Source organism: Eupeodes corollae, chromosome 3, assembly GCF_945859685.1.
Source record: "Eupeodes corollae chromosome 3, idEupCoro1.1, whole genome shotgun sequence".
Taxonomy (NCBI): Eukaryota; Metazoa; Arthropoda; class Insecta; order Diptera; family Syrphidae; genus Eupeodes; species Eupeodes corollae.
This window is the reverse complement of record NC_079149.1, coordinates 103159643-103182975: the sequence shown is the minus strand read 5'-3', so window position 1 is coordinate 103182975 and position 23333 is coordinate 103159643. Positions and strand designations below refer to the sequence as shown.

The 23333-nt window shown below is 29.9% G+C and overlaps 2 protein-coding genes across 5 annotated transcripts in view; both read right to left on the bottom strand.

The window, feature by feature from the left end:
- The window catches only part of LOC129951440 (cytochrome c oxidase subunit 7A1, mitochondrial), a 386202-nt gene that overhangs the window by 244065 nt on the left and 118804 nt on the right, over nucleotides 1-23333 (bottom strand). The gene's annotated exons all lie outside the window — the stretch shown is intronic.
- Nucleotides 1-23333, bottom strand: part of LOC129951430 (uncharacterized) — a 77897-nt gene that overhangs the window by 16179 nt on the left and 38385 nt on the right. For 2 of the 4 annotated variants that reach the window (XM_056063570.1, XM_056063569.1), the window contains exon 2: nucleotides 3710-3866. The exons of the other annotated variants lie outside the window; for them this stretch is intronic. In XM_056063570.1, the coding sequence (XP_055919545.1) occupies nucleotides 3710-3846 (137 nt within the window). In that variant the 5' untranslated portion in view covers nucleotides 3847-3866. The remainder of the gene's footprint in view (nucleotides 1-3709; nucleotides 3867-23333) is intronic. 4 annotated transcript variants of the gene reach the window in all.

Genomic DNA, 23333 nt, shown 5'->3' with positions numbered 1-23333 from the left:
TACAGTACATGACTGAAAGCGTATAAAACGGTCTCTATTGAAAGTTCAATGAAAAAACTATGTTTGGAAGTTTATAATGACGGATAAGCGAGAGCAAACAAATGTACATAAGTTGGAATGTCCTTTGTTATTTTATAAATATTGAAAATAAACTCTTTAAAACTTCATTTGATACATTTGTTTAAGAAAACGATGAAAACCAAAGTGAGGAATCAACGAAAAACATTGGTTTATTTTATAATGAATATTTGTTGTTTGTTTTATATTAATAAATACTTTTAAATTTATTGTGTTATCCAAAGTTTCACAGTTCCACACTTTCAACTCATCTCTTGGACTGAGTTGTGTATTTTTACAAATTGTAACTATTTGAGACTTCAACAATGGGTTTAAGAAGAACGTGATGATCATATTGTTACACATTATCTTTATATTTAGGAACGACAATAGTTAAAGATTTGTTAATAATAGTTAGAAAAAGAGACAAGCTTTATTTTATTTAAATACTACGTTCAAAAAGTGATATTTATACGAGCCATTTACCAATAGTTGCTTTTCGTTACCGAAAATAACACATATGGGTTATGTTTTAAGAGAAACCTAAAGATAAGTTTTTATTAAGACGCAGACAATTAACGTTATAAAGGCCGGTTGTGTTTTGCAAGGGCTAATGCATGTGGAAAACGAGATACTCAAAGGATGCTTGTAAATTACCAGACCTTTAACATATTTCCTTATAGCAAATTTGACCATTTGAACGAGAAATAAGGTTATGTATTTTGATATTTTTTTGAAAATGTTAGCGAACAATTAAGAACGATTAGTAAGCAATTTTAAGCCATTTACTAAGCTTCAAAGCTGATTTATCTATATATTATTATTATTTTAAATGATTTGAAAATCAAACGATCTCTTCACATTTTATCAATTTGTCAAATCTATATGACATCTGTACAATTAATATTATAAGAGCAGTGGATAGAATGGCCCAGTCTACAGTTGGGAACTCAAATTAAAAATTCCGTTTAAGTTTGTTTGGTTTGGGTCAAGAACTTAACAAAAGGCTGTTTAAAATTTTGAACCATTGTATTAATGGGGCAGTCTCCTCAAAAGGTCTCAAAAAATGTGTGATTAATCGAAATTCTAGGTGTTCCGGGACACGCAGATACCAAGTCGACCATGCACAGAGACTCGCTTCCTCGAAAGATAAGAGGATGAATGAATATAACGATTACGATAGATTTGTTGAGACTTATTAGCATTTTTTGAAACTTTTTGCATTGCACAATAGCTGTTCTTTGATTAAGAAACCCGTTTGAAGGTTTATATGGGTTCGTGTGTCAAAAGTTTACTTTTTTAAGCCTTCTTGAAGTGCTTCATCTTTCAGAGCTTAATAAGTGAGTGATGTTTTTACACTTTGCGGGAAAGATAACTAAAAATTTCTTACCCAAAGTTTGTGAACTAGGGATCTTAAAAATTTCCGATTGTTACTACCATTTTTAACAACAGACAATTTTTAAATAAGTAACTTTTAAAGTGATAGTCATAATTAATCATAATTTTTCTACCTAACGAAGAAAACGCCCAAAATTTGACTTTTAGTTGAAAAGACGCTGAGTGCTAAGACGCTGCCGCAAAACGTGGATTATTGGACTATTCGATGGTCAATAACATTTAAAATATGACACATGTTAAAGTTGTTATGTCTCTGATGTTTCTAAAGAAGAAGTCAGGAAATAACGCTTTTTCATAGGGCTCTTAAGAGGACTGTCAACTTAAATTATTTTTTTTTCTTTCTACCCTTTTTTATTTTGTATTATTTTTTTGAAACATTTAAAGAATTTAAAAGATATTTTTTATTACATAATAATAATATTTATCTTAACTTTATTTTTTGATTTCCAAATTTAAAACAAATAAATTTTCCTTCTGAGTGAAACAAAGTGAAAATAAAGGTTTATAAAGGGTGATTTTTTAAAAGATATAGGTAAGTCCCGAACGTGAAATAAAAAGTTCACCGAACTCGTCTCTCAATAAGTCTACTATTGCGCGTGCTCTGTGTCGCATGTGGCACCGTCTTGTTGAAACCACATGTCATGCAAGTCAAGCTCTTGCATTTTAGGCAAAAAAAGTTGGATATCATCTCACGGTAGCGCTCACCACTCATACGCTATGATTCGCATCATCTTTGAAGAAGTACGGTCCAATGATGCCATCAGCAACCCATAGGCCGCACTAAACTGTGACTTGTTTTGGAGGCATTGGTGACTCTTACAATGCTTCTGGCTGATATTCACTATAAAATTGACAATTCTGCTTATTTACGTACCCTTTGAGCCAAAAATTAGTTTCTTAACAGAGCACGCATTTTGATAATAAAATTCAATAATTTGCAAGCGTTGTTCGTTTGTAAGACAATTCATGGTTAAAACAAAACAAGAAACGTACGTTAGCTTTTTAAACCTGTTGCCAAAAAGATAATAGCTAAAAAATCACTAATTAATTAATTGTTTCTGAACATCTGATTTTAGTAAGAGTCAAAATCTCAATTTTAAAGTGTCTGAAAATGAATTTGTATGCAGTGAAGAAATATTTATAAGGAATACGTGTCAATTTTGTTTGCCTTTTTGAAAAATGTGTATTTTTTTTTTGGGATATTCTTTGAACATTTTTGAAATTTTAGACCACATCTCTCATACTAGAGAACATCCGCTCGCATCTCTTGTGCCTGATTGAAATCTTTAAACGCGCTTTTTTGAAAAACGGTTTACAATTTTAGTGACTTGAAGAAACACAAAGGACGATATTATTATCCTTTAGATTTGAAACTTGAACTATGAATGTGCCCTCCGATGTCTTAGGATATTTTTGATTGAAATAAATTTTCAGTTGTTGGCCTCTCAGAAAGCAGCATTTATATTTTCTAGATATGGTTACGTGAGAAAATTATCAAAAACACATATTCTCACTTTTCCAACAAAAAAAAAATCAGAAAATTACCTTAATTTTTAGCGTTTAAAGTGATTTGAGTTGTAAACACCCGAAAATGCTAAGAGCTTGAACTATTTTCAAACGCAATATATTTGAGACGTAGTTTCAACATTCGTTATCATCTTCAATTTTTTTGAATACTTTAAAAAATGGAATTTATTAAACAAAAATAAGCCCCATAATTTGTGTACAGATTTAACTTTAACTTTTCTTTTATAATTTTACATTACAATTCATTTTATTTAAAGATTTGAATTTAGAGGAACACGTGACTGATTAATATTCAAGGTTTCAAATTCTAACGAGTTAAGTGGTGTGTAAAAAAAAAACAAAGTTATGTACCTGCTTTCAAATATTTACCATTCAAAAGATTCCTCGTTAATTGAAAACAATAAGCTTTATTTATTGATTCACAAAAAAGTATTATTCACAAAAAAGAATACCCAAAAAAAAAATTAAAATGGGTTCAAGCTATAAACCTTTCAATTGTTATTGACAAAATAATGAGGGTTATAATTGTATTTACTGAGGGTTTTCGGTAATGGGTTCATTTATTCGAATATAAATTAATGGACAACAAAAAAATAATAACAATAGAAACAAGCTTCTTTTGCGTCGTCGTCGTCGTGCCCGTGTATAATTATTATTATCAATATTTGTTTTATTATCAATTTAGGGATTTAAAAAATCTTTGAAAATAAAAATATATTTATCTTACCCCATAAACATTGTTGATATACTCAAAATCTGCGAAAACCATAATATCCAAAAGAACAACAGGAACAACGTGAAATTTTGTCCTTTTTTCACCTCACACCACAAATATTTAACAATGTATATCATTTGTATAAGCATTAAATTGGCACTGTGAATTTCTTTAACAATAAAAATAAAACATATATAAAAAAACCCTTATTTTAATTCAAATAAAGAAAAAAATCAATTTTTTTTACTCCTTTACTGTTTGACTATTAGCGAATTATTATTTTTCTTCACCTCTAAAAAATCATTAATGATTTGTAAATAAATAAAAAGGTACACGTCAACTATAATATACGAGTAAATACGAAAAAAAAGCAATTTAATAAGTTAAGCATGACAACATACAAATATGACACGATAAATTTGTGTTTTTAAAAAACTGAACAGACAAAATACGATGTATTTAAATGATAAGCGAATGAAATGAAAACAAAAATCAACCGATTCCGCCCCCTTTTGCTGTTTGTATTTTTCATGGTAAGGTTTTTAATTGTTGTTGTTGTTTTTTTAAGAGAATTATAATATCTGTCGATTGTTGTCATTCAAATTTAAACAATCTGATTTAAACTATGCATAATGCAATTATGTGAATAATATATTTAAATAGGACACATGAGGTACTTAATCGTTCTTCATTATTAATTTAAAAATTAAATAACACCTTTCAACAATAAAAAATAGTTCATTTGTCACAACAACTAGTCAACTTTTAACTTTTTCAATAATAGTTACGTACATCTCCTGAATTTAAAACAAACTATGAATGCAAAAACCCATAAGTCATTAGGGATTTACAATCTTTTAGCTGTGAAATCAATTCCTACTATCTACAACTGAATTGCCCTAACAACCTCCTAAGTTCAATAAAAACCATTATTATTCCCCATTCAAATATTACTTAAATAAAAAAAATTAAACTATATTTAGGGAAATTCCAAATCACTATTGATTTTCATAGAATTTGACCTTGGCTATGAAAAAAATATTTAAACTACGTATATTTCTATTCACTCTAAATAATACATAAATAAGTGCACTGTGGCGTATGTGGAATATTTTTTACTTTCATTTTATTTTAGTCTTGACGAAAATATAGTGATTTATTGATTTTTAAAAATATCCATACACACCTACATTTTTATGACTTAAATTTATGAAATTCCAAAGATTTCACTTGTCAAAATGGACAAGGTAAATATACATACATATATACAAACAATACACTTTTCATATATTATCCTCCTACTTTTTCCTTGATGGCAATCACATTCGATTCGTTCAATAATTTAAAAGAAAAATATAATGATGTGTGTTGAAAAACTCGTTTTCATTTCCATTAAAAATAAGAAGAAGAAAATAACTTTTTTTGTTTTTCTTAAAAAAAAAAAGAAAGACACAAAAAATTTGCGTAGTGGTTTATAAACGATTTTGTGACGAAGAAACTTAATTAATCGACATCGTGCGCTGAATGATATTTTTTTCTTATATTAATTTCTGTTTGCTTATTTTAAACTTAATTGAGTGTAGATGGAAAAATAGTTCAGGAGGATAAGTTGCATTATGAGTTAACTTAAGAGATTTTTACAAATATAACATTTACCCACAAAAAATGTTAGTACAATTGTAACAAAAGTTGTTTACATTTCAGGTACACAAAATCTTAAGGGAACAAACAAAATTTTCCGATCGATGTTTAAGAAAAGCATTTTGAGGTTCTATCTTTGGAACTTAAAAAAAACTGAACAAAATCATTTGTCACCTCGAATATTTTACACACTCTAGAATTATATTATGTAAAGAAAAATAACGTTTTTGAAATTTGGCAAGCTTTTGAGAAAAATGTAAGCAACGGTTTCTTTACAAAAAATACTTTACACATTTTTTTTAAAAACATTTTAATATTTCAAGAGCAGATGAGTTTTTTCATTCTGAGCAATTTTTTTGGCAATCATATGATAATGTTCTTAGAAAAATACAATCTTTATTTTTTTTTATAAGAAATACAAACTTTCAAGAAATCAAGAAAAAGTGATTTTTGACTACAAATCTCGCTAACAAAATCTGATTTGTTAATTTGATCCTATGCAAAATATTGTTGCTAAATTTAAGTTGTTTTTTTGGAAAACCTACAAAAGTGATTAAAAACGGTTTTCGACTGAATCATTATAAATACAAAGAAACATATTGACTTTAAATTTTTTAGCTCACACGAAATATTGTTATGTGGTACCCGTGGCATGATGGTTAGTGCGTTGGACTGTCATGCTAGAGGTCTTGGGTTCGATCCCTGCCTCTGCCATCTAAAGTCTTTTCACGGGTCCTGCCTCTTGCGAGGAATTGACAAATTCTCCAAGAGTAACTATTGTCATCAAAAAGTGCTTTCTCAAAATTAGCCGTTAGGAGTCGGCATATAAACTGTAGGTCCCCTCCATTCCTGACAACATTACTCGCACACAGGAATGGTTGAGAGTTGTAAGTCACTAGGCCTTGGTTCTCAACGGACTGTCGCGCCACCCAATTTATTTTTTTTTAGAAATATTGTTATAAATATTTGGTTAAAGTTTACGAAAAATCAAGCAATGGGAAGTGATCAGTGTGGGTGGCATCGCCAAATCTTTTTTTTAAGAAGCCATGACAGAAATAGGATATTTATTCAGCATAAATTACATTTTTTTTAAACCTCGGTGCAGTATTAGTAATAATCACAAAAAACATTCCTGTATGTGATAAATTGTATGACTTTTTCACATTACAAATTTGAAGCAATAATTTTCTTGGTTTTAATCTCCATTCATTTATTAGAATCTCACTGTCATATTGGTAACAATTTGTTAAAGTAGAATTAAAGAATAAATGGTGTCTGTAATAGTTTTAAAAGTATTTTGTTGATCACAGTATCCTGCCAACTTCCGTAAATTAGCAGCAAGACACGTTTATTACTTGTTAATTGAAATTTTTGTTGCAGGTATGAAAATAAAATTAAACAAAAAAAACTATATGATGCTAAAAGACTCGTTGATAACTTCCATTTGACATACCAGTAACTATTTTTCAAATTTTATTTAAAGCGAGCCTTGATAAGAAGGATTCTAGACTTTATTTTTCTTTTTTGAAGTCCATAATTTTATATTTTCGGAAAGTTCTAACCCTCTTTCAACACTCGATCGCCTTAACCCTATGTGTTAACAATATTTTTCTCTGTTGAAGAAAGCATAGCCAACAGCTATTTTTACAACTTTCGTAGAACGAACTTAACCGAATTGAATTAACTCTTAAGCTAAATGATTTTGGTTATATATCGATGAAATATAACACCAGTGTAGTCTTAAAAAGGTTTCACTTCCTACTTTTTTGGAAAATTTTTGAACTTCATACTTTCTGAAGTAAATACTTACTATTATTTTGAATGATCCAAAAAACAATTACGATGAAGTAAATCGGCCTAAAGTTTTCTTGCACCATGTCAGAGAATTTTGAATATTTTATGCCGTTTACAATATTGTGCGCACACTTAAGGGTTTATGAACAGACACCCTTATTATGATTTAACACTAATCACTTGGAATAGGAAGGAAGAACAAGGTGAGAAAGGAGATACGGATGCACCTTAGTTTTGAATGTCTGCATATTGTATGTAATGAGTGGAAATATTGAACCTGGTAAAGCTTTCCATATTCGTGTAGTGCGGCTAAAAAAAGAATCCCTGTAACAGTACGTCCGAAATTGGGTCCACGGTAATACTGATGAGCATTCACAGAAGGAGACGTATTAAGGTTGAATTATTTGAGGGGAGGAATACAACTGTCTATTTCACTAGAACATTGTTTGTGAAAATATCTTTAAAACAATGATAATCATGCGAACTTGGGGGCAGTGTTCAAGAGTAGTAAATGTCTCAGCAAGAAAACGATCGACGTTCATTTTTATAACACTCTTTTTTAATTCTATCCAAAATACTGAAATACCTTATTGGGGCACCAACAGAGTTATGAAAGCGTCAGGTCAGAAGGGGTAAAAGCACTTAGCAGCTTTTGACAATGTCAAATATGTGATCCACAAGAGATGGTTTGTATTGCACATAACTAGAACTGAGAGCTGTTCCGTTTCCTCAGTGCAATTAAGGGGGTTAGAACATTTCAGACAAAAGATCATTTATGAACATAAGGAAAAGTTTAGGAGACCAAACGATATTAGATTTGAACCCGCCCAAAACAAATTGAACGGCGCCTAAAAGGTAATTTCTAACCCAACAAAGAAGAGATTTATCAAAACCAAATGAACGCATTTTCGATAAGAAAACTTGATACTAAATACGTTTTAAATATATCAAGTCCAATAATCGTACTTTCCTAAAACGATGCAAAGATTTGTTCTACTATTTGGTGAGATAAACCAACTTCGAAAGCCATACTTCCTGCTAAAATTAATGCAGGTTTCTTCAATTTTAAACAATTTAATAAACTTTTCATACGATGTTATTGTAATGGGTCCCATTTGTCGAATTGAAAGTTTTGACATTTCTCGACGTTTCAAGATCTCTAGACCCAAAATAAAAGATTTTTAGAAAGATGTCTGTGCGTACGTTTTTTTCATCGTCCATAGCTCAAGAACCAGAAGAGATATCGACTTCAAATTAATTTTGCTATACAGATAATAATACAGAGAGAAGCAGAAAGGGCTCTCAAGAAAATTGCGTGATTGATATTTTTTTACTATAGCAGTTTAAAAAAAGGTGAACATTTTGGTTAACTCTAAATATCTTACAAACCAAAAACGATAGACACTTGAATTTTTATAATATATTTTAACGTGATACCAAACCACTATATTTTTGGAAAAAAATCCAACTAATGATTTTTTATAAACCAATTAATGATTTTTTTATAAATCAAAAATACTGAAAAAAAAAATTTGTCACCTCGACAATTTTACGAATACAAAATGATTTCATTTCCAAAACAATTTTGTGCAAAGAAAAATAACGTTTTTAACATCTGGTAAAATTTTGAAAAAAAACAAATGGACAATATTTTTTACAAAAAACTAAAAGCCTAAAAAAAACTAACAAAAGTTGGTAAAAATCGAATCAAATATCTCTTAAAAAATTTAAGGCTATAGCTTATACAGTTTTACAAAAAATAAAATCGTGAAAAAAAACAATACTTTAAAACTTGGCAAACAATTTCAAAAATTAAAAAATATTCTCTTCAAACTTTTTTTTATTTCACACAAAATATTGTTTTTGATATTCAGTAGTTTTTTTTTATAAAAATCCAACAGTCCATTTTTTCATAAAAAAAAATAAAATCTACCAAAAATAGTACGCAAATTTGGTAAAAATTGATGTTCGGTTCTTGATATCTTACAAATTAATTTCATTTATCTAATTTGTAAAAATTCAAGTAATGCTACTAAATTGGTAAAAATTTGTTTTCGACTAAAATTCTGTTTAACAAAACTAGATTTTTAAACTAAACTATTTCTTTATATGAAAAATATATTTGTAGGAATAATTCAACTGATAACTTTTTTAACGCAACACGAAAACCTACAAACTTTTAAACAAGACAAATCGACAGACGGGATGGGAAGCTATCAGTGTGGGGCGCATCCCAGGCTCTTTTTCTTTTTCTGTAATGGATATTACATAATTTTTAAACAACAAATAATTGTTAAGCTGCCATTTATTATATTCTGTTCACTGTGTATAAATCTAACTATGGGTTTTCAGTAAAATATTGATAAAGTTTTTTTCAGCCATTCAGGACAAAATTTCAAGTCTTATTGAGGAATTGTTTAGTAATTTTTCTATTTATTGCGTAAAAATAGATATTTCATCACGTATAAAATATTGTACTGACACAGTTGTAACAATCGTAATATAATTTACACACGAAACATTTTTGTGACAGTGGCTAATATTCTAACTGCGTTAAAATCATATTTTGCCACATTAAAGTAACACATTTATTTGCAGCATTGGCTGCAATTTTTAAATTAATCAAAATAATCGTACAGAACTTGTTACAGTTGTTAAAAATATTCTATTAATTTCATTGTTTTCAGCTTTCTTGAATTCAGTGTTTGTTTCATTTTTTTGTTACGAATTTGATACCAACTCTATACAGAAATTCTTGTTATTGTCAAAAACTATTTCTGAACAGGAACTGAAGGTTAACTAAAATTAAACATATACTATTCATACAATTTAAAATAACTTTGTAACTCTGATAGTGGTTTCTAATAAAAATTTGATTGTTGTGTCGAAAACGTAACAACGACATCTAAAAAGTTTTCAAGCTATAAGATTGCCTGGTTTTGTATTTAAAAGTTTATAGATTTTCTTTTTGATCCTTTTGTTTCTACATTTTGGAATTTAATTAATTTTCCAAAATGTTTAGTTCACAATTTTGTATTCAGAAGAAATAAGTTTATTGACGACATTCAACATTACTTCTCAAACTATAAAATTTATAATAGTAGGCCGGGCCGGTCAGTCGCATTCGGTCGACCAGCTTTTCTTTATTAAAATGTGCCTATTACATAACACTTATATGCATTCGATTCATATACAAGCGCCATCCACTTCAACATGATGTTTAATAACAAATTGATATTAAAAATTCAAAAAAAATTAATTGATGATGTCTAGAAGATGTAGAAGGAAAAAAAAAATCTAAATAAAATGTGAATGAAAATGAATTGATGACAACTTCTCGTGTTTATTACAAAAATGTTTGCACTTAAAATGGGGTGAGGATAAATATTTTGACAGATAAAATCATCGCATATAAAACTATAGATGTCGCTATATTTATACTAATTTTGTATACGTGTAATATTTTTTTTTTTCAATTCAACAAAATAAATACAAAAATAAAAGCCACACATGTTTGACATTCTAGTTAAACAAGACACAGTAGCAAATTCGCTTCAATGGTTGGTTGGATAGGCGGCTCCAATTACACACCTAACTTAGTACCTACGCAAAACATACTCTACTCCACCTATACGTATATTAAATACGTCTTGAAATACCTACATACCTCTTCCCTGATGTCTACATAGATCGCCAGAGCCAGAGCCAGCATCCTCCATAACCATAAGTGCGGTTGGAGGATGGATTAGAATACAATAACCAAGCAAATGATGCCATGACGCAAGCAAAGTTAAGAAGGGAGCTCCCGAGACCTGCCACCGCCACCACCATCGCCACCACGCCGAAGAGATTCAAGCGGACTTGATTATTACGTAAAATGAAACTTGAGAGATAATAATACACGAGTAATAACAATGAATGAACAATGATTAGGTTAGGTGTATCACACAAAGTTGAATCTTGGAGGCAACCTGGCTGAGGCTGTGGCTGTGGAAGCTGAAAATATCCCCAATATCTATCTCGGGTGTTCTTCATCATCAAATACAATAAACGTGAAGATATACCTATAGCTACAAAAAGGTAGCTATATGAAAGATGATGGTGATGTTTTGTGGTATGGCAAGTGATATGGCGCATAACGTGATACGAGATTAAATTATGCAATAAATAATGCGGAATGTATTGAAATTTAATTAGACCAATGGATTAAGTATCAATTATTATATGTTTGCTGTTTGGCGCATATACAAGAATGGGTAGTAAGTTGTGGTCTTTACTGGTTTTGCAAGCTCCAATAAAAACCACAATAAGAACACACTCAAATGTATTCTAAATTTATATACTTTAACTTTTAACAACAAATTTAAATACAATACGACGAAGCATTTATTTAAGCTTAGACTTCTTGGACACACTATGTGATTGCTCGTGCTTACCTTAAAGTCTTAAAATAGCATTCGGATTGCATAATTGCAAGGCGCAGCTTACGTATAGTCTAGCGAATAAATATAGGAAATTGAATTGAAATGACGTTAAGACAAGTTTATTATACTCTACACTCTTTGTAGTGTATTATGTATATGGCGCACTTTATTTTTGACAGCAACTGTCATTAGTTCCATTGATGGTGACAATATAATAAGACATCGAAGTTGGTTTGAATACTTTACTGTGATATGATTGACAATTTCAATAAACACGCATAATTTACTTTAGTGAAGTGCATGGCAGTGCAATGAGTACTCAATAATACAATCAACTCTCTAATATCTGGATTTGCTTTCAATTGTTATATACATATTCAAATACTGGTATTGGTCTCTTTTGAATAACAAATTTCCTTAAAGTAGTTATGTACATTGAAAGAGTTCAACAAAAGAAATTCCCGTTTATTTGAGAGTTTCTGTGGTTTTCTTGTATTCACGAGTTCTGATAATTTATGAAACTGACAGAACATTCGACTAGGGAAAAACAAACGGAACTTATTTTTAAGTCAGTTTCCACGAGTTCTGACAATTTATGAAACTGACAGAACTTTCGACTAGGAAAAAACAAACAGAATTTATCTTATTTCTAACTAATTTAACTAATCTCAACTAATTTCCTTGCATTCACGAGTGCTGACAATTTTGGAAACTGATAGAACTTTCGACTAGGAAAAAAGAAACAGAACTTATCTAATTTTTAACTAATTTAACTAATCTTAACTAATTTTCTTGCATTCACGCATTCTAACATTTTTTGAAACTGACAGATCTTTCGACTAGAAAAAAACAAACGAAACTTATTTTAAGTCAGTATTCACGAGTTCTGACTATTTATGAAACTGACAGAACTTTCGACTAGAAAAAAACAAACGGAACTTATTTTAAGTCAGTATTCACGAGTTCTGACAATTTATGAAACTGACAGAACTTTCGACTAGGAAGAAAAAACAGAACTCATCTAATTTTTAACTAATTTAACTAATCTTAATTAATTTTCTTGCATTCACGCATTCTAACATTTTTTGAAACTGACAGATCTTTCGACTAGAAAAAAACAAACGAAACTTATTTTAAGTCAGTATTCACGAGTTCTGACTATTTATGAAACTGACAGAACTTTCGACTAGAAAAAACAAACGGAACTTATTTTTAAGTCAATATTCACGAGTTCTGACAATTTATGAAACTGACAGAACTTTCGACTAAAAAAAAAAACAAACAGAACTTATCTAATTTTTAACTAATTTAACTTATCTTAACTAATTTTCTTGCATTCACAAGTTCTGACAATTTTCGAAACTGACAGAACTTTTGACTAGACAAAAAAAACAAACGGAACTTATTTTTAAGTCAGTTTCCACGAGTTCTGACAACTTATGAAACTGACAAAACATTCAACTTGGAAAAAACAGACAGAACTTATCTAACTTTAAAACTCGTCAAATTAGATCGCGATCCCTGGCTTTCTCTTGAGATCATTAATGCTATGAAAACAAGATACGTTTCATAACAGCGTTGGAAACGATTTGGTTGCATATCTAGATGTCTCCAGTTTCGCGCTCCTTATTTTTAAGTCAGTGTCATAATTATGTCTAATTCAACATAGGACATTGAAAATTATGTTTGGAATATTTTCTTCTTTTAATTTTTGAATACAAACAAAATTAAGAAGATTATGCCTTTATTTTGATGTCAGCAAACATTTTTTGATAGTTGACACTTGAACCAGATACATACAAATTTGACAATTCTTACAATTGCAATTGTTTTAGTTGTTCCGATTGGTATAGCTCTCGGTGTCAACATGATAATTTTGAATTAGTAAAGAAGCAACCCGTGGCATGATGGTTAGTGCGTTGGACTGTCATGCAAGGGATCTTGGGTTCAATCCCTGCCTGTGCCACCTTAATTTAAAAAAAAAAATAATTTTCGCGGGTACTGCCTCTTGCGAGGAATTGACAAATCCTTCAAGAGTAATTCTTGTCATGAAAAAGTGCTTTCTCAAACTAGCCGTTCGGATTCGGCACAAAAAAATTGTAGGTCCCCTCCATTCCTGACAACATTACTCGCACACAGGAATGGTTGAGAGTTGTAAGTCACTAGGCCCTGGTTCACAACGGACTGTTGCGCCACCCCATTTGATTTGATTTGAAAGAAGCAACGAGGGAGGATACAAAATTTTGAAATGGATGAAAGCAATGTTCAAACGTCAAAATGATGTTCAAATGAAATCTGGACGCCATCTTTTGAAATGTGTGTTGTGTTTGTTGTCAATTCTGCTATATTGGTAAAATTTGATATTATTTCTCAATTGACATTTGAGTTATGTGATTGCGTTAAAGCTTTTAAACGCTTAAGAATTATTTAATCTTTTAGTTAAAATGAAAAGCAATTATTTGGTGGAGACTATAAAAAGACATGATTTATCTCAAAATTGATTGCCACTTTTCGCCTCTCAAGGTCATGAAATTAGTGTCAATTATTTATCCGTTTATTTTTTTTTGTAATATTACAAAACTTTAGCTTATATCATGTTAATGTCACGTTAACAATATTCATTTTTTTTAAATGATAAATCCAAATTGATATTCTAAAATTTTTCCATCAGAGTCGATTCAACACGCTCTCTCTAAAAAAAATCGTTTAAATGGCCCTAAATTGTGTGTGTACTTATAAACATGTCTAAATTCTTCGTAAATTTAATAATTTGAGTTGAATGAAACTTGATGATAAGCTTTTAAAGAGCTAGTATTATTTTTTTACATTATTTGTATTTCTAGACAAATCGGAATTTGAAGATTTTGCTTGCCATAATTATTTAAAAAAAAAGGAAAAAACTTTATTTAACTGATAATAGAATTTATGTAAATGTAGATTGTGTACACATTTTTAAGGGGATTTTTAGGTCAAGGTTTTTTTTTAATATATATATTGTTTTCAAAAAGATTGATTTTAAAAAGACTACTTTTAATAGTTTGTTTATTTTCCAAGGATAAAATCCCTTTTTGTTCTAAAAAGAAGATCTAAATACTTAAGAATTGAGGCAGTGACTAAACTACCAGCTAACAAGTTTGTATGACCTTAACGAAGGCTGCAAGTTCGTTGATTGCAGATTTTATTTCTATACAAAAATATTGGTATTTAAAAACAAAAGTAAGGTAAAAATGTCGGAAACTTTTGTTCTTTAAAATTGAAAATAGTAATACCTGCATAAACATAAAATTATGTTAATAAAACTTTACGAAACTTTGGGTAAAGATTAAATACGAAAATAATTTAAGCATCTTACTATCTCTTAACATTTCATCAAAGTTACAAAATGGCTTCTTTAAATTTAAGTATAATTTAAAAAATTCCCGATTTTTATATTGCTTAATAGAACATGAAATGTTATTATTCTATAAAATTGAATTTTTTTAAAAATGCAACCGTGTATTTTGCAAGCGCATTTTCACTAGTCAAAAAGTCAAACAATTAAAGAATGAAGAAAAATTAAATAAATTGTAAAGGATTCGAAGGAGTTTTGAACTCTCATTGAAAAAAATAATGGAAATAATAACACAAACCAGAATTCGTCAATAAACGGGGATGCTTAAAGAGAACATTTTTAAAAACTTTTAAATACATCATTGACTAATAAAATTTGTAACTGGAAGTAGTCTTGAAGTCGATGGAAGATGGCAAAGTGGCTAGCTAAAATAACGTTGTCGTAGAATTTGTTGAAATATTACGCGCTATCATTCAGAAAAAGGAATTCCAAATCAACATTTTTAGATGATATTGTCGTGTTAACAGAACCTTTTAATCCACTTCAGGCTAGCAGATTTATTATAAATTATATATATAGTACCCGTGGCATGAGGTCTTGGGTTCAATCACTCTTGCCTGTGCCATCTTAAGTTTTTTTTTCACGGATAATGCCTCTTGCGATGGACTGACAAATCTTCAAGAGTTATATATGTGATGAAAAGTGCTTTCTCAAATTAGCCGTTCGGACTCGGCTTAAAACTGAAGGTCCTCTCCATCCCTAATAACAGTACTCGCACACAGGAATAGTTGAGAGTGGTAAGTAAATCACTTGGCCCTAGTTCTCAACGGACTGTATGTCGGGCCACCTTATTTATTTTTTATTTGATTTATTATAAAACATGGAGTTTAGAAGTTAACATCGACAAGTTAAGAGTTATGATATTTCGGAATAAAAGTGGTAAAGCTTCAAAAGCAGAACAATGAAAGTTCAATTCAAGATATTTACATATTAAGACATGAAGTTAACTTAAACACTTTAAATCAAAGTCTGATAAGACAATTTTGTATAATAAGAATATTCCTTTTACTTCAAAGTATAGGTCTTCAGTGTGACAGAACACTGGAGACCTATAAATTCGATGCTACAAGGAACCTTATAAAGTGGTGTGTCTATACGGCTCAATTTCAGAAAGGTTGGTATCAAGATTGCGGCACAATTTTATAAGAAGTTCAATTTCTATTAAAAAGTTTTTTTGTGATCTGAACAGTTCAAGTTTACGATATTTTCTAAAATTTGGCTTCAACGGCTAATAATTCGAAAACTACAAATCTTAGCGGTATGCTGCAGCGGGCTTTTTTTGTAGGAAATTGTTTCAAAAATGTTTTATTTGTAAGTTTTGTCAGTTAAGGATATAAAGCAATAAGACTTTTGTAGGGCGCGCGTCCAATTCTGAGAAAAACCCTTAACTAGGATACTAAAAAATTCCGTGCTCCGGGAGTACCGTGGGTTAGTGTTAAATATTAATCTTAAAGGCTAAACAAAATGCACTCTAATCATCATAATGCAAATATTGATTGAAATTTCAAAACTACACTTCTTGTATATGGCAAGTTAGAAAATGATATTTTAATTTTAAGCTAAATACTGTTGTTAAAATATCCATGAAAAAGTAATCTATAACAATAATTTACTCGTTTTAATTTTAGTGCTTAAAAATTGTATTTTGGAGTGAAGAAAATATTTAATTCATTTTTAAAATCATCTAACTATAACAATGTCCAGCCTTCAGGTACTAATAATTATTTAACGATTAATTAATTTCTAGAAGCTTTATGCTTCTGTCCTCATTTTATTTTTATTTTTATTTCATCGCAATTACCTTGAGAAAAGTTACACCTATATTAACACCTTCAAAATCTTTATAAACAAATATAAATTAGAAATTAAATTTAGTATGTTTGTGCTAAATGCTTGAAAAATAATTATTATTATAATTTTCAATCATGTGGAAATTTGTATTGAGAACTGAAAAACGGGTGTTTTTTTTTTTTGGAAATATAGAACTTTAATTTGGCAATACTATTTTAACTGGTAGCCATTTTGTCAGCTGTCAAGTGGTTTGTTTTTAGTTTGGTTTGACATTTGAACATGAATAGACTGACGTTTGAAAACTATAGTTCTGTTCGAAATACGTTTAGCCTACATTTGATTTAGCATTGAAGTTCACTTTCCTCAAGTGCATGTGGAGGCAACGTTACATCTACGAAAACTGACTGTTTGGTTTTCTTTATGAGTTGGCGGAATAATTGGTCCATTTCCTAATTCGTTAAAAACGATGCTAATCAAAATGGTAATCGCTATACACAGAAAAAAAAAGTTGTCATATTAACAACCAAAGTAGTCAATGGAACAACTTCGATAATCAATATGACAATTTGCTTGTCATATTGACACCAAAATTGAGAATAATCGAGAATTGTTGTATTGACTTCCCGGTATTCAAATTAGATTTCGGTTTTCAACAAAAATTGTCATATTGACTACCGAAGTTGTCGTATTGAATACCACATTAGTCAATATGACAACCGTAGTTTCGATTTCCTTCATCCAAAGTTGTGGTATTGACTACCAAATTGTAAGCAAATTACGGATCCCAAAATTGACAACCGAAAATTGTTCTATTGACTATCGCGGTTACCGGGTGAAAACTGACTACCAAATAGTCATATTGATTATCAAAATAGTCAATGGGATGAGTTTTTCGTTCTGTGTAGAGGCTTGATTACTGACTTTGTCGTTTACCAAAATTGAACAATCACGATGTGCAGGATGTATGGTTTTAACAAGACTTCGAAGCGCAACATGTCACATATCTGGTGCTACAATTAATTTAATGAAGGAGGCATTTGGTAACGGCAAAGTTTCACGTAACGGTTTCATGAATTGGTGTCCAAGATCGTGCGATATAACCCTGCTTGGCTATTTTCTGTAGAGATTTGCCCGATGAGCCTGAATCTTTTAGGTCAACATTCCTATTGTAATTGCCAATATACGGCCAAAAATGTCATCGAAAATTAGACGTTAGAAATATGTACATATTATATCATTCATTTCATGTCAATTCTCTAAAAAATCATATTTGTTGTTAAAACAACATTCTTCAAAATAAAACACCCTTTGCTTGTCCTACAATTAAGAAATTGAGAATATAGCTAAAAGATATTTTCTGAAAATATGTCTTTGAAAAATTAAATTGCTCCATAAACTGCATGACAGCTGAATGATTTCTCTAATAAATTGCACTCAAGAATGTGTGTAATAAAATCAATTTTTACTTTCCCCAACACAGCGGCTGTAACGGTACTGTAACTTTTATCTTTACTCTCACTTAAACACGACAAGAAATATATAAATCTCATCAACCTAAAACACCATTATATCATCCAAATGAGGCTTAAGTCTTGAGTCTTGAGTAGGTACCTACCAGTGCACTTAAATACTCTAATATATCCGAAGTTTTTGTTATTGTCTTTCTTCGATACTGATGATAATAAACCCACTCTCAATTTTTCGCCTCCAAACTTCCACTTACCGTTCACATAATAAATAAGCTTACATGTAGGTACTGTGAGGAACGTCGCGTAGTCCGTTCCTCGTTTGTTTCTTAAGGGTTGTCATTTTATTTTTTATTATGTTGTCGTTTTATAAGCTTTGAGCTAGAGGTGGTTTACTTAGACGTTAGACCACTGAGTCAACACTTGAGGCTATACCTGGTGTCTGCATAATTCAGTTCACACAAACTTTTTTTTTTTTTAAGTTGATGACGACCAAAGACCATTTCTAAAATTTAATGCACCTCGAGTTAGACAAAATTTTACCGCTTTTGATGGCGTGTGGGGGTTCGACGACGACGACGAGTGTTTTATTTAGTAGCTTGATGTGTATATACCTTTACATCAATCCATAGGAAATAAAAGCCTAAAGGTACGTTGAAGAGATTTATGCATTTTGTAGTTCTGCAGTACATTTATTGACAGTTTTCCTTATTTTAGCAACTTTATTGTTTTACTGTCACATGAAGAAATGTTAAAGTGTAGATTTATAATAATAAAATCATATATGCTCAGCTCAGACCATGAGCCAAATCCATTATCTTAACTAATATTTTGACATTTTGCTTCTCGACCATGTTCCGATTGACAATTTATTATTATTTCAAAATCGCAAATCACCTCAAATGTGTGTGGCAGCGTGTGCATAGCTTTTAATTTTATTTCATTTCAATTTTTATGACTTGAAATATGTCAATACATTATGGAGTTATATTTTTTGAGCTAAAGTTAATGGTGACTTTCTAAAAGGCTTTTGAAAAAATACTAATGATTTAGGCTTTAACACTTTCGCAATTAAGACAAGATTATGAACGGTCTTTGTTTTTCGTTCGTTATTTGAACCGAAACAACCGTGACACAAATTGCAAAATGTTCGTAACAAACAAATAAGTAAAAGTGGGTTTTTCAATGTTTAATTTTGAATATCCCGGTTTTCAAGCAACTGTCACTTTTGGGTTTGTAGTATTTTGGCATTTGGCAAGTAAAAACTAGGAACTGAAATTGTTAAAATTTACTGAAATGGTGAAATTTTGTTTTGCATACGAAATTTCCGTGTTATTTTTAAAGGGGTGACCACAATTAGACACCGATATTTTGTTATTTTACACTTTTAGACCACGAATATAAATCGGAACGTTCAATTTTTAAACTTATCGCTTAAACTTTTGACAAAATTAGAAATAAGTTGCAAAAATAGAGTTTAACTAAAGATAATAGGAAATCAAATTTTCACGTAGAATATTTCACAATATTGAGAAACTCAGGGAACAAATTTTCAATTTAAAATTTTTTCGTAACTCAAGAACCAGAAGAGATATCGACTTCAAATACATTTTTTTATACAGATACTAAGGCAGAAAAATGCAGAAAGGGCTCTCAAGAAAATTACGTGGGTGTTTTTTTTACCATAGCAGTTTAAAAAAAAGGTGAACATTTTAGTTAACCCTAAATAACTCACGAACCAATGACGCTAGAGACCTGAATTAAATTTTATATTATATATTGTAACGTTATACCGAACTAGTTTATTTTTGGAAAAATCCAATTAACGGTTTTTTTATAAATAAAAAAAACTGGAAACAAAACTTTTCACCTCGAACATTTTTCGAATAAAGAATTATTTCATCTCCAAAATAATTTTGTACAACGAAAAATAACTTTTTTAACATCTGGTAAAATTTTGAGAAAAATCGAATTGACAGTTATTTTTTTATAAAAAGTAAAAACCTAAAAAAAAAAGATTACTCAAAGTTGGTAAAAATTGATTTTCGACTCAAATATCTTTTTAAAAACTTGTGGTTATGGCTTTAAACTTATTTTATATTATAAGATATATTGTTGTCAACATTCAGTAAAATTTTGAAAAAATCTAATTGACAGTTTTTTTTTAACAAAAACCTAAAAAAATACTAAAACTTGGTAAAATTAACTTTGGACTCGAATAGCTTTTCAAAAATTAATAATATTGTCTTTCACATAAAATATTGTTTTCGATATTCAGTAGATTTTTTTTTAAATCCAACAGTCCGTTTTTTCATAAAAAATAAATTCTACAAAAAATAGTACGCAAATTTGGTAAAAAACGATTTTCGGTTCTTGACATCTCTCAAATTAATTTCATTTATCCAATTTTTAAGAAATTTAAGAAATGCTACTAAAATTGGTTAGCATTTTTTTCTACTAAAAACCTGTTTAATAAAACTAGTTTTTCAAACTAAACTATTTCTTTATATGAAAAATATTGTTGGTAATTTAAAAAATTTTAAGAATAATTCAACTGACAACTTTTTTGATCCAACACGAAAATCTACAAACTTTTAAGCAAGACAAATCGACAGACGGGATGGGAAGTTATCAGTGTGGGTCGCATACCAACCTCTTTTTTAATTAATGTTTTACATTCTTGAAGTTAGGGAGGTCTTAATTATTGTGCGTGTATGCTTCCGATTTTTTATCTTTTCAATCATTAACTGGGTTGATTGATTCATTACATTTTTAATTTATGTTTGTACACTCGGAAGCGAAATAGGTTTTCTTCTTCCGCTAGACTCTATTCCAATAAGTGTATAAACTTAACATACATATTTGTAACCATGAAATAACTGTATATCGTGTTTTTTTAGTATAAAAACAAAACTCACACAAACCACGGCACAATAGATATGTAATTGAGGTAGGTTAGTATAACTTATGGATTCTTATACAAATCGAACTGTAAGACTTAAAGATTGCAAACAATGAAAAAAGCGGATTAACAGTGGTATAAGTTCTACACAACCAGAATAAAAAAACATACATTTATTTCAAAAATCTGGTAATATTTAGGTAACAAAAAAAAAAAGATCTATTGAAGGTATAGTATTTTTCGAAGACTTTTGATAGTCATAGTCCGAAATCGACTACAAAACCATTCAACCATTTTAGGGGAATGATTATGAGGTTTGCGGCGGATTTTTCAATTATTGTACTCAATTTCGCCTTTTTCGTTTCGAATTCGACAAATTATCGAATTTGAAATGTCTTAATGTTTGCAGGCGAGTTGAAATCCGACAGTTTTTTTTTGGCGGATTCACAAGCGAAAGACTGTTCATTATTATGCACTGTTCGATTTCGTGGGTTCTTTCTTGATTGTAATTATATACAAATGTGAGTTAGTTTTATTTTAATTTCCTTATAATTTATCAAATTTTGATTAAATCACCGCAAATTTCACAAATTCAATCAAAACAAAGCAAAATTTGTGGAAATCTGTCAAATCACTGGAATATAGAAAGAAAAAGTCAAACCAAAAGTGACAAATCACTGGAATATAGGAATAACTATTTTCGCTTCGCCGACAATTCGTTAATAAGGAAATATGACGCACAAGAGTCGAATTTGAAAGGTCGAATTGAAAACAATCGTCGCGAACCTCAGGGTTCAGGGTTTGTATCGTTGTACAAACTTCGGATTTGTAATTTCATTTTTTAGGTGCGAATAAAAAGAGAAGAGAACAATTTCAGTGGAACGAAATGTGAATTCAATAATCAATTGTTCATTGAAAACGATTTCATAATTGAAAAATTTAAAATGAACTAAAAGACATGTTCCGAGTTTATAATTGAATTTTTTTAGTGGAACAAATTAACAGTTGATCAGCTTTATTTTGACATCAAACATAAGCAAATCGGACGGATCTTAATCGGCCTTAGATCTCGAAACAAAATTGTATTTTTAATAACTATATTTATGAAAAAATGAAAAATCTAGTTTACTCAATATCAAATCGCGTCAAATAACTACGAATCTATGAGAGTTTTAAAAATTACTTGATATTCTTTTTTTACGAATTAAAAAGGCTGATAAAATCTATCTTAAGTCCCAATTAAAAGAACCAAAAATGATTTTCAGAATAGTATTTTAGTAAAACGTTTTTGACGTATGTAAAACTTCTAGAAGAATTTAATTGACAGTTTTATTTTATAATACAAGAAAAAACAACTAGAAATTGTTTTGTTTAAGAAAAAAAGTTAAACAATTTAATAAATTACAGTTTTAGTGTCGAATCCGGACAGATAGTTTGAGAAAGCGCTTTTCTTGACAAGAATCACTCTTGGAGAATGTTTAAAAGACTCGCAAGTGGCTATACCCATTAAAATCTTATATTTGGCACTGGGGTTGAGCCTTTGCATGTTAAAATGTATAGAAAAATTAAATTGACACTTTTAATATGAAATGAATGAAAATCTTGAAAAAAGTATTAATATCACTGACCGACAATTTTTTTGTAGTTTTTGAATTTTGAATTTATATAATAATAAGCCTTTTTGGGGAGAGTTTTGAAAGAAAAAAAACGTTAAACCATTTGTTTAAAACGGTTTTCAACAAAAAAGAGCAAAACGGTTTGAATGAATTTTATTTTTCCTGTAACAAATCCGTCTTCTTATCAATTCTATTATTTGAAGTCTTAGAAATGTTTTAAAAATATAAAAATAAAAGTTAGAAAAATGGTGCTACAATGGAGAGGTCATTGAAGTTGTCACGGAATACAAATACCTTGGAGTTCACTTAGCGAAAAATTTGAGCATGGAAATTCATCTAAGAGAGAAACTAGTAAAGGCTAAAGGTGCAATTATTGCAACTTGGAAAAAATGTTTTTCTAACAAAAGTTTAGCACAAAGCAGGAAGTTTAAGATATTTGAAGCGGTATCTGACTCTATAATGTTTTATACCGCACAAACTTGTGGAACGAAACAATACGAAACAGTTGAGAAACTTCTCTGATACTTTATTAAGCGAATTTTTAGACTGCCATCAAATACACCCAACTAGTTATTATGTTGGAATCAGGATTATCACCTACACGTATGTTC